Source organism: Vanellus vanellus (assembly GCF_965231255.1).
Source record: "Vanellus vanellus genome assembly, chromosome: 4".
In the NCBI taxonomy this organism is placed as follows: Eukaryota; Metazoa; Chordata; class Aves; order Charadriiformes; family Charadriidae; genus Vanellus; species Vanellus vanellus.
Genome location: NC_138909.1, coordinates 15,372,988 through 15,385,985, shown reverse-complemented (window position 1 = coordinate 15,385,985; position 12,998 = coordinate 15,372,988). Strand labels below are relative to the sequence as shown.

Genomic DNA, 12,998 nt, shown 5'->3' with positions numbered 1-12,998 from the left:
TGCCAGGTTAACCATGTCAGACTTGCAGTCTGGAAGCTATGCTCCCAACAATCCAGAAACAATAAAAAGGATACTTAAGAAAACAAACAACCAAAACCAACACCCAAACCAAAACTAACACAACTCTTTTGTTTTTCCAGGTATACACTAAATACCTTCTCATGGTAACACATTAACTTGTACTCTACTTTCATTCACTAATCAGCCCTTTTACTATGCTCTCAAAAATATCTGTAAAAGCTCGGAGGAAAGAGGGAGTAGGCTACAAGGGATGAGAGGTAGGAACTTCACGAAGAGTGCTCTGCTGCTGCATTTGAATATAAGCACATAATCCATAAACTATACATGTGAAAATACGGAAATGGAGAGTGCCTGATTATTATATACACCTAAAGAGGACACCATCAGTGTATCGTTACATTACGTGGTACTCTTTTTGAGGAAATTAAGCCAGCTTTTACTGACATACTAGCCAGCACTTAAAAGTACACTGCATTCCCTCTTTGTCAACTATGTCTTTAATAATGTATGCTACCTCTCTGGTTTTTACTACTTACTGTCATCAGAAACTTCAGATGATCAGAGAAACCCAAACCTTGCATCTAGTGCTGCAGGTCCAGCCCTGTTCCTGTGTAAATAATAACCTCCACGCATGCAGGCTTTCACCCACAACTGCTGTATGCAAAATATTTGTGTCTCGGATCGATTTCAGAAAAAGACTTATATGTGTAAGGCAACATCTGGTATCTACGCATTCATCCAGCATTTGGAAGCCAGTTACAACCACATTTTCCAAACTTGCGTGGCACTGAAAGGTTACCATATGGAGATGACTAACAGTGTTATTTGGATTAGGCTTTCAGCTACACTCTGTCCCCTACGAGGGCTGTTTCCTGTTTATGTGACAGGCATGTCACATTTTTCAGGCATGCCATATACAGTTGTAGAAATAATGAATTTTGATGGGGCTTTTTGTATACACCACCTGTGTGAGGCCACAGTGATTTCCAAGGCAAGGAGATGCAGTAATGTTTTTACAAAACACTAGGCATGACCAGGGCACGGAGAAAAACAAAGGGAAAGCCACGTACTCTGCATATGCTTTCATCCACCTTACTGCTGAAGGAAAAATAGTGCAAGAGCACCCAGACAACTCTGAAACAACACTAAAAATGAACACCACACACAAGATCACTCACACCAAGATCAGCTGATCCTTTCCACCCCCACTGTAGTCCAACATAATGTTCACATGCAAAACAGCCTCCATGCATGTTCAGCTGTGAAGTTCCAGGTCTGACCAACATGTTTGAGATTGTTCCATGTAACACCGTACCCCAGTCACCCACCCACAGCTGCTGGCACAGAAAGGAGTGTTCCCTGTACTTTCTCTAGTGACAGTAAGAATACCTGCCTGTGAACACACTCCCTTGGTACTCGGTACCTTGGTACCTGCTCTTCACCGGCTCAGCTCTCCAGCTTCAGTGTCACCACTGCTGCTCTTCTCGCCCATCCCTGACCAGGCAGTCACCGACGCAGTGCTGGCTTGAGTTTGTTTCTTAGGGTGACTGGGGCAGAGAAGGGAGAGAAATTACACTAAGAACAGCTTTCAGTTCTCTTCATCTCCCTAACCAGTTTTGCTTTTCATAAAAGCAACACTGTACCCATGTCCGATTGAAGAGAGGAAGGTCATTGGGGGAGAAATATGAGAGGCCACAACACTAACTCTACCTCTGAAAGAAGATCAGGAAATCAATTGCTGTTGTGTAGCCCTAACCCTAACAGCCCAGCCTGTGAAAAAAAAGTAAAAAAGAAAAAAAAAGAAAAATTCACCAAGTTCAACGAACCCTCCCTTGCCACTGTGCGCGCACCTTTTTTGCTTTGCATCTGTTGATTACTCACAATACAGATTAATCTGGAGCTTGTAGACCCCATGAGCCAGAACGGGTGGCCCCTTACTGAAAGTATGCTCTGCTGAAATTAGGGTCCTCAAACCTGAGGCTCCTACCTCAAGGTAACTGCTTAAATTGCCACATGAACCCATGCCAATATTAAGATATCCCAGCATTTTTCTACAAACTGTTTTGAAGATGATAAATTTCTAGAAAGTTTAATGTTTTAATATTTTGATAATCAGAACACAAATAGCTGCTTTCTTTCAACCTAAGCTCATCAAATTCAAACTAAACCCTATTGCTAGGTCTGTTCAAATTTGCTCCTGTGACTTGTGGAAATCATGGAAACACTTAGGGCAATGACACAATTCCTGAAAGACCAAAAGCAATACTGTGGGTCAGGAAACAGAGTGGCCACAATGCCCAGAATGCATTCCAAATTAGCACCAAATCGTTACCAGTAGAGCTACAAAGAAACCCCCCCACCCAAATGAAAAGCTACCCCACAAAAGAGTATTTACAAAGCTACTCTCCTGGCACAAGATAAAAATCCAACTCCTGGAACCATACGTTTTCAGAGCATGCAGATCAAGGTAGCTTTCTTCTGTACTGCTTTAGAAAACAGCATGGACCAAATCCAACAGACACAGGGATCAAGCTGTGTTTGAGAGGTTTATAAAGTTTGTTTGTAGTCAAACCACTGCCCAAGTCATGTTCAAAACGAAGCCATGCTTGGATCCAGCTTTTAAATGGTGCTGTTGGCAGCACTACGGCCTAGTGCTAGATTTTGACTTGAGAAGACTGTCCACAAGCTTGAAGAAATATCTGATGGGACAGCAGCCATCTTCCAGTCTCCACATACATATCTTGAAACACGCAGGATTACCAATCCCAAACACATCAGCAGAAGGCAGAAGTGAAGGGCTCAGCGATGAGACAGACCCTACTCTCCTGCCAGGAACCAAGTGCTCTGGGAAAATATTAAGCCCTACTGCAGCACTACACACATCACATCTTATTCTCCTGCTTGTACGAAGTTCGACTCAGTAATCTAAAGGAATAGGAAACCAAGAAGTTCAAAGACATCATATAAGGAAGGGCAAGGGAAGAGGAAGTTAGGCACACCATTTTTCTTCATATAAAAGCATGTTTTTACAGGGATACTGGGGAAAGAAAGAAGCTGCAATAGGAAAATCAGAATATTCTTTACAAAGACAAATTGTTCTGTTCCCGTCAGGTCTAAGCAAGTGACCTGTCCACTTAAACCAAACTCTTTGAGCAAAGAAAGCCTGTCTGGCATGTGCAGAGTCCCCTCTGTAATACAATTATAGCATGTCAAGGTGTTCAAGCATGAAGCACTGAAGCATGTGAAGGTGTTCACGTGTTCAAAGTCTACCTATAGCAGCCACCTCTGAGCTTTACAGATTTAAAGTCTCAGATGAGCTGACAGGATCACGAAGAGATGATACAGATTTTTCAGCTCGTACCTTAGCAGCAGGATGAAAAGGGGAAATTGCAAATCAATTCCTAAGAGAAAACTAGGAATCTGCACCCATTAGAATAAAAATTTTTACATTCCTGGAAGATGACTGAATCAAATTCTAGACTTTTGGACTGTCTCTAAAATTTGGGGGTTTGTTTGACATACTTTTGATGGCAAATTAACATAGTCTGGGGACCCACATGCCATTTTTAACTGTAAAGGATATAGTTTTTACTCAGGTCTGATAAATGCATCTTGTCCGTTCGCTGTAATAGACCTGGTCAGCTTTGTACTCACATCAAGCCCAGGGGATGCCTACATTATAAATCTTATTGGAGTTACTTTTGTGTTTGCAACAGGCTTGATCAGGAGGCTGTCTCTCCATTGCAACTGCTTCATGAAAATCAATTCACCATATACCCTGTCAGACAAAGCTGTTGCAGCTGAAGAGATCATCATCTCTCACAGCTGGGATGAATGAAATAGGAGCCACCTTGTCAGCCACCTCAACTAAACCGAACAAAAGTGGGAAATTGGAGCCCTCCGCCTCAGCAGTTCACAGCACGTGAACGTACACAGACAAACCGGTGGCAGTTTGCCACACTAGACAGACGTGTGATCTGTGATGGCACAGGAAAAGGCACAGCGCCTCAGGAGGATGGCAGCCCCTGGGAACAAGGGCCACTTCAGCCAGCCCCTGCAAACGAGAGCCAGGTCCCAGCTACACAGCTTCATTTGTCCTGCAGAGGTTTCCTCTCTGAGCAAGTCACCAAGGTGAGCAGACAGTACAGGAGCTTCGTTCTACAAACCACACAAGTTATTTACTCTGGAGGCTGTTGGGAGAGAGAGATGATGAGAACAAACGCAATGCTTGTTTGTGAAGCTGAAGACAGTAGTCAGGAAACACAACCAGTAAATACAAAGCCTGAGCACCCTGCCTGACGATTTCTGTCATTTCAGTCAGATGCAAACCAAGTGACATACTACTGTAGAGAGGAGGGAAGGGAATCTTAATAACTATAAAAAAATCTTTAAAACAGTAATCCCAAGCAAAAGTCAAGTCCAATAGCATGAACCTGTCTCACTTCACCTTCCGAAAAGCCTTTGAGACAGCAGAGGTTGAAAAAGTGGTGCCTGTGAAGCATTCATATCTTTATGGATGGCTTCCAGTGCCTAGAGCAATCCATAATTCTTCACCTGCCTTTGGCAAGCATACTGTAGACGGTTTTTTGTCTGACTGAAACATACAGTGTCCAGCAGGTATGAGAAAAGAATCAGACAAAAAGCTATTAGCAAAGGGTTCAAAAAAATAAGGAAAGTTATCACGAATATAGGAATCAGGGAGGGAGGCTTAGGGAACAGAGAGCATCCCCTAAAAGGATAACATGACAAGTGTGTTTCTCCTCACTGAGCTGTTTAAGTCAAGGACAGAAGGGGACAGAGTAAAATAAGAGCCATTTTCACTTCTCTCCCGCACAGAATTGCAAATGCATTTGAAGAAAATGAACTGTGAGATTATGCGTGTAAAAAGTATATGGCTCTACCATGACTGATGATGGTAGTTATGTTGTATATTTAGGCATGCATCCAGAAAAAGGTGACTGCCAGTTCATGGTTATGAATCATGAATTTCAAGAGCAGAATAAGAGGCTACAGTGTACTGAACAAAATGAACCGGCAGCAATTAATAAAGAGACCATCAAAAAACTGCTAACTTCCAAGATGTCAATCAAATGTTTAAAGTGTGGCAAAACAAAGGAAAAATTAAGGAGATAGGCACACCAAGAAAGGGCCATATAAATTTCAGACATCTCTGCATTGATTTATTGTCTTCAGATGGCGACAGTCACAAAACTGCATTCTTTGAGGCTAGAAAAGACAACTGCAGTTGTGAAAACATAGCTACAGTAGCAAGAGAAGTGATTTAGTAAGGAAATGGCTTTATCAAACTAGATAGCAATACCAAAACATGAATTATTTCTCTCCATCCCTTCCTTCACACTTCACATACTTCCACACAAGTAACTATTACTTAGCTTTCATCAGTCTTTTAAAGGTTCACCAGAGACTTTCAAATGGTGAAAAAAGTCATCTCCACCTGGGGAGAATTATTTTCTTTCCAGCACTTAAAAGCCAAAGCACAGATTTCAACACATTCAGCTCCATGGAAGTATTTGTCTCCGCATCTACTGTTCACTGCTCTTCCTCAACTCTTTTTCTAAAACAGTTACCGACACCTTTTCAGTCTCTCCTAACAGGAACCTTCTTGGCTTTTCACCTTGAAATAGTGCCTTCTGTATTTAACTCTGTTGTTCATAAGGCTAGACCCAGGAAACCATGGGGAAATAAAAACAAAGAGCCAGGAGGGACTCACCTGGTTGCAGAGTTGACACTGTAGGCTCTCTCAGAGTTTCTAGCTCTCATCATTCCCTGTTTTGTGAGAGGACAGCAAGAAACTGTTTTCCTTCTGTCTTGTCCTTTGCCTTTTCCAGCTTTCTGACTCCCAACTACTCGAAGTGGGGCAAATCAGTAAGAAAACTTCTCCAAGATGCTCCAAAATTCTTCACAGGAGCCTCACGCTAGCAGTTGCCTTGTCCAAGGTAACCTCTGTCCTACCTCCTATTTTTCTCGTTATTAGTCTCAGCTGCTACTCCAATCCACTCAGCTTATTTAATGAAGTGCAGCTGGGATACTCTGTGATCACATGAAGGTACACTTTTTCCTTACACCTAATGTCTCCTCACTGCAAACAAAAAGCTGGATAACAGATAAAGAAAATATTATGTACTTCAACAGTATCAACAGCATAGAAAAAATTCACACCACCAGCAACTTACAAAAACTGGGACCCTGCAGAAGTATTACCACTGAAAGTTTCTGAGACACTGCAGAGCTAGTATTTTCTGGTTTTTAACCTCTGTTTAGGAAAAAGCAGAGAGGCATTACAGCCCAAAACATATGAGACGCTAACATTCAAAAGCAGTCACAACATAAAACTGTCTTTTCTTACTCCAAAGCTATTTCAAAATTTACCAGAACTTGCACAGAATCATCCAAATGTGAAAACATCCAAATAGAAACACTCTTAAGAATTACATGATGGATGGTTACAGCAACTTTAAAAAAAAAAAAAAGTCACTACCTCAGTATTGTATTCCAACAGACAGAAGGAAACTGGTTGGAAACAGCTGTGAGTTAATGTGGCAGGGGCTGAAGGTGGGAAAAACAGTGACTGAACAGCAAACAGCATTCTTTCTCTTCTCGGTCATCTTTAAATTTACTTATTTTTAAGACTTACATTTGTGCTATGACTGCTTCTTTATGAAAAATACATGTTACATTGATTTAAAAAAAAAAAAATCTGTTCTTGGAACTTACAAATATAAAAAAGTCACTAAGTTCTCCTAAATAGGGAACTTGAACATTATGGATTTTTCCACCCTTAGCAGGGGGAGAAGGGTTAGTTTTAAAATCATATACTGAACCAAGCAATAGAATTAAGCTGGACAAAAAAAAAAAAAAAAAATAGATGGGATTGACTTACTCTCAAAAAAAGGGCATTACTCATTACAGTGTCATACACATACATACATCTGGCTAAATACACATTCATCTCTGTTGCTCAGCTTTCTCTCATGCTCCTGTTAGCACTGCATGGTCCAGGCACAGGCACTGGATCCTCAGTCAACCCCCAGTCTCTCAAAATCCATCATCCCAGCACCTGACAGACACTTCACAGCTGCAAAGGTTCAGTCCTTCCCTCACCTCTCCCCAGAGCAAAGGCAGAGGTGTGGGGAAAGGAGCACGGAGGCTCTTCACCCCAACCACGGCAAGAAGTAGTGAGAGCCCACTGACAGTGCAACCAAAGCAAAATCTCTTCTTGTACAGACACTGCATGTTGAAATCTCACAGAAATTTAACTAAGTGGCTACGATACTTCAGTGTTACTGCATCCATTCTAATCTTGCCTTGTTAAGAAATCTTTCTCTCTAGAGTACTCATTTATCTCGTATACTGAGTTTAGTAGCGTTACTAATCTGTACCAATCATAAATGTCTAAGCTCAGCATATCTTCATTTCTAGTTGTTCCTCCTCCAAGACCGTATCTTTATCTGGTTTGTTAAGAGTCTACTAAGAAGTGGACAAGACAAGGTTTTAATCAAATGTAAGCAGTAACAATAGGTTTTATTCAAAACTTCCAGTAAAGAGGACCCACTAGTTTTGGAATAAAGGTACTTAAAGTACTACAGCTTACGTGAATATAAAAGATCCAAGAGGAGAAAATAAACCAAGCAGTAAAAAAAAGTAAAAATTAAAAATATATATTTTTTTAAAAGTTTGAAGTAGACCCACACAAGGATTTTTGAAGTCCTCCAAACAATTAACAATTACTAGGTTTGGCAAAACAAGATTCTCTTACAAAATTAAAAGCCTACTTCTGTTACATAAACTGTATAAAACTGCTCCATAGTTAAAGAGCACTCTGTACAATTTTGTCTTGAAATACATAGAGTTGCAGCCTTCAAACTGCAGGAATTAATCGTTTTGTCCTCTTCACAGGTAAAAGAATTAACCAGCTGCGCAATTGTTTTGGGGGAAAATGAAGAGGCAAAAATAGTCAGAATTAACAAGATGAAGCCACTATAAAAATGAAATGCACAGCAAAACTCAGACCTCAGTTTAAACTAACAAGCTATGTTTACAATATATTCTACAATTCAGTTGTCATTTGCCCTTCCCATTCCCACCTCCCCCCATTCAAATATTCCTAATTCCTTTATGGTCTAAATCTAATTAATTTCTAAACTTTCAAATACACCATACATACATTTAGCAAAAAAAATAGCTAACATTCTTACAGCAGTATGGTCAGGACACATTTTCAAAGATTATTACACAATTATTGAGATTAAACCTTATGACATTTTTTTTTTTCTTTTAAAGAGAACAGCAACCATCAACTTAGACAGATGGTTTTAAAATGTACTGCAGAGAGCCTGCAAAAAGCAGACTTCACCAACATCGGCTCTTAGTCCCAGAGGACACAGGGGAAAACAGCGAGCGCTGAACATAGGGAAGAAAGAGAATCTCAGAGTGCCAGCTACAGGATGATCCTTCGGGAACAGAAGGTCCAACAGACTGTGGTTTTGGCTCAGTCGTCCCCCGTTGCACTAAGCCCTGCAAATCAACTTTGCAATAGTACATTACAATGTAAACTAAAATTCTTGATATCAACAGTGTGTCAAAGGGATTTTTTTTTTTTTCCTGAATCCAACAGTTGGTCACAGAAGTCAAGTATTTTCATGGCTCTTACTCAGCTGTTGCCAGTTCAGGGGGGAGTAAAAAATAAAACTCGTGTGTCTGACTCATACATCCTTCAAGTACATGCAAGGCTCAATTGTTTCCAAAATGCAGGAGCTTGGGACCTTTTAAGACACTGAAGAAATAGGATTATGAGGAGAGCCCATCTGAGTAAGTACTTTATCCAGCCACTGAAGGGGACCATGAAGATGTATCTCTATCCAGCATGGAGTGCTCGTTACATCTTGGCGATGATATTCAGCTCCCCATCCCTGGAAACAGAATCATAAGTGGGGAAAGAAAAAAAAAAAAAATCACCTTATTTTATAATGTCAAATATGTGAGAAGTATATCAATCACCTTCTTTCTTACCAGAAACATTCTAGCTTTCAACACTCATTATCAGCAGGGTAGCATAATACCCTTGATGCACCAACTATTATCACATTTCAACAAACACACAATTACATTTGGAGGAAGTGTAATTTTGAGACCTCTTGGAATAGAAGTCTTTAAATTCTTAAAGACATAACCAGTGGCAGTGCAAAATTTCCCCAAACCTCATTGCCAGTTGCATGATGTCCCAATAAAGCCTCTGCAGAGGAGGATAATCAAGTCTTCTCTGCCAAGACCAAAAATAGAACAAACTGGGGGGAAATGCTGCCAAACAGATCAACAAATTAAAAAATGAGGTAATAGACTGACATTATGGAAGTAGGGGTGAGGCATCTGTCTGACAAGAACTGAAGGATCACTTGCAGGATGGACACGATAAACCAAGCAGTAAGTCAGAAACATTCCTCTGGAGAAAGAAGGCATGGTCATTCCCCAGCAGGCTATTTCTCAAGTTAAGACAAGATACGTTTTGTTTCAGCTCATACCCAATTCAGTTACAGTAATTACCAAAGATATAAGCAGACATTTAAACAGCATTCAAAATCATTTTATAATTGAACCCTTTTGGGGCCAGGTCTGGAGACAAGACTAAAGATAGCCACAGGTAGTTTGCTCTGCTCTATATTAACCCCTAATGAAGGGGTTATGCAGCTCCCAACACAGCTGGCAGCAGCTCCAAACACTGTGTAGTGCAACATCCAATACGCAGGAGGTCCTGTGCAACTGTTCGGGCAACACTGCCATACAACTCTACAGGATGCAGAGCTATAAAAAACCCGTTCCATTTAAGGAACCCCTGTCCTAACACACCTGAAAGTTTCTATCCTCCTATCAAGAAGAGCACTTCAGTATTTTCATTTGACTACTTTCATATATATGATCAGCCTTTTTATATCAGTACACAGGTTGACACTCACAGTCATATCACAAATCTTGACCTTGCATGGCCCCCTACAATAGAAAGGCATGTACATTATTCTAAGTAATTACTGCAGCTCCTGATTTGGGAGCTGCTGGTCAAAACAGATTTAGAGGATTATGCTATCTATGCTCCCACAACTGCTATCAACGACTTACACTGCAGTCCCAGCTCAGCTCTCCAAAAATACCACCCAGGAACAGAAACATGAAGTTCAGCTGGGCCTCTTACAGAGCAGGAGACAGCATGGACCACAACAGTGCGCAAAAAAAAGCAAAAGCAGATGCTACATAATTAATTGTGGCTCTTCCACTTTTAGGCCAAATAATTAATGACTCAATTCTTTTCAAAACTAACTTGTACTGTATCTTGCCATATCCCACAAAACTAAAAAGACAAGCCCCATAATTCCAGAGCAATTATGCAAATAATTCTATATACACACACTATCTATGCACACATTAATTACAAAAATTCAAGTGAAACACTAAAAATTTACAAGAGGCAATTCAATTTAATGAGAATAGTTAACAGATGTGATAGAAATGCTCCACAAGCGACTATACACTTATGCGAAGAAACACTTTGTGCAAGTCACCTCAGGCTTTCAAAGTATGTGTGTCAGATGGATTTCGTTCACAAAGACAACAGGTCGATGGAGGGAGGCACTGGACCTTTCAAAATCTCTGCATTAAAAAAAAATAATTTATTTTGCTTACAAAATAATCTCAAGAAAATTTTCACCTACCTTTACAAAACTCATACGGAGAGTGCACATCTTAGTAAGCTCATACACTGTCTCAAAGCCATGGTTCACTGACTGAGCCAAAAGCTGAGCAAACTCTTGATTATTGAAAATTTTCAAACTGCAGCCACTGGGGATTTTGCAGACTGTGGTGGGATGGAACCCATGATGGTAGTTGCAGTTCCGACTTTGCACAAAAATACTGCTGTCACTAAGGCATTCAGCATACACTTCCCCACCAACATAATAGAGATGAACACCTAGGAGGAGAAGGTTGACACAAGGTAGTTAGATGAATTCACACTGCGTATCTATTTTTCATGCTCTGTCTCCACAGACATATGTTTCTGCTTAAAGAGATAAGCATTATTTCCATATCAGACCATCAGCTGTCTGTCTTCAAACTTGATTTTTACTTTTCTGTTTCATCAGTAGGCAACCTGAAAGGAGGGTGTGTATGCACGTGTATATAATGGAAATCGCTAATTCCTGCTTTTTAACATGTTGTATCTTCAACAACAATGAACTAGGAAGCACTGCAGTAGTTTTGATGCAGTACATTGGACGGTTTGACCACTTGAACTCTTCTTTCATCATATTTATGTAAAACAATAATTGGGAATGCAAGAGGAGAAAGCAGAAAGCTACTGCATAATTTGTATATATTAAAACAGCCCCAAGCTGGACTCTCTGGAAGAGTCCTGAATGCTATTTTGGGTAGCATGATTTTTTTCAGCTTGCTTTAATTCCAGATAGCTGGGAAAAGAAAATGGCCCTTATACAGCCTCAAGTTGCACCAGGGAATATTTAGATTAGGTATTTTGAGAAATTTCTTCATTGAAAGGGTTATCAAGCATTGGAACAGGCTGCCCAGGGAAGTGGTTGAGTCACCATCCCTGGGGGTATGAAAAAGATGTGTAGATGTGGCACTTAGGGACTTGGCAGTGTTAGGTTTACAGGTGGAGTCAATGATTTTAAGGGTCTTTTCCAAACTAAATGATTCTATGATTCTATATTCCTCATACGTCTCTGTCAAATCAGGGTACACACCAATTTTACAGTCTTTTCCCCTTCTACTGCTTTCTGCCTCACCTGCCACTGATGGCAGCAAGCCCCATACAGGTGCCACATACAGGGAACCTTTGTGGAGATTTGCTGTCAGTAGGACTCAATTCCAAAGGCTCTGAGAAAGCAAGAAAATTAGCCTTTTGTGTTTAAAAATTGATTCTTTGCTGCTGAAACCTTTCACCTCCCACAGTGTCAAAAGTCAGAGAAGTGAACACACAGAATTTAAAGGCCAAACTGAAGTCAAGTCAGAAAGCCTTGACTGCTCTGTCACTTAAGATTTTGCCGCTATGCATGTACCTGTGTGGGCACACATATACTCCCATCTGATATGCAAAACCATTTATGGATATGCCTTCAAGTTTGCGATTTAGTCCTCCTTAAAGACTAACAGTTCTACATCATCATCAGTTGTACACATTTACTTATTCAACAGTATTCTTGTCTCTTCCACACTCTGCTTCGGTACGTATGCAGTTAAGTGCTTCAGCAGAACTCTGCTTGCAGCTGGGTTACTTTTAACAGGAAAATGAATGAGGTGTTAAATAAATATCCTGATACTTGGTAAGATGGATGGGGAGGAAAAGAAGGAAGCACAGGTGTAGTGCACTGCTGAGAGCCACACAATTCCTCATGTAGAGAAAAGCTGTCCAGACCAAGGGCTCAAACTTGAAGACCTGACAGTTCTCTTCAGCTTCATTTCTTCCCTTCTCTAAGGAGGAGGAAGAAACTTCATTAATTGGCACTTACAACACACATGCCGTTGCTTTGGCATGCTGAATCTTCAACTGTCTCAGAAAATTTAAAGTTTACTAATAATATAAACACATAAAAAATTTGTCTGGCAGAAACGTCCCATTGCAGGGGGCAATGCCAGTTTTGCCTGTCATTAGCAGTATAGGTAAGTTCTCAGAAGATGACTGCACGAAGCCAGACAAACCCCAGAAGCTTTTCTTTGTTGCAGGACATTGTCATAGCCATAGAAAAGAAGTGCAAAACTCCCACTGACAGCATCAACAGCCCATGAAAAATTAATTTGGAAAAACTGTTTTAGCAGGTTTTCTCTCTAAATACATGTTAGGATAGCTAATTTATGTTGGAAATAAGGCTAGCTAAAAACTACCAAGAACTATAATTTTGATTTCCATATACACCAATAATCAAGATAAATCAAGACATTTCATAAGACAAACT

General features: G+C 40.4%; 1 protein-coding gene across 2 annotated transcripts in view; it reads right to left on the bottom strand.

The window, feature by feature from the left end:
- Window positions 1-7,542: 7,542 nt before the first annotated feature.
- SMAD1 (SMAD family member 1) overlaps window positions 7,543-12,998 on the bottom strand; it is a 50,173-nt gene continuing 44,717 nt past the window's right edge. For both annotated transcript variants that reach the window (XM_082482613.1, XM_082482614.1), the window contains exons 6-7: window positions 10,743-10,999; window positions 7,543-8,951 (exon numbers count right to left, since the gene is read on the bottom strand). In XM_082482613.1, the coding sequence (XP_082338739.1) occupies window positions 8,808-8,951; window positions 10,743-10,999 (401 nt within the window). In that variant the 3' untranslated portion in view covers window positions 7,543-8,807. The remainder of the gene's footprint in view (window positions 8,952-10,742; window positions 11,000-12,998) is intronic.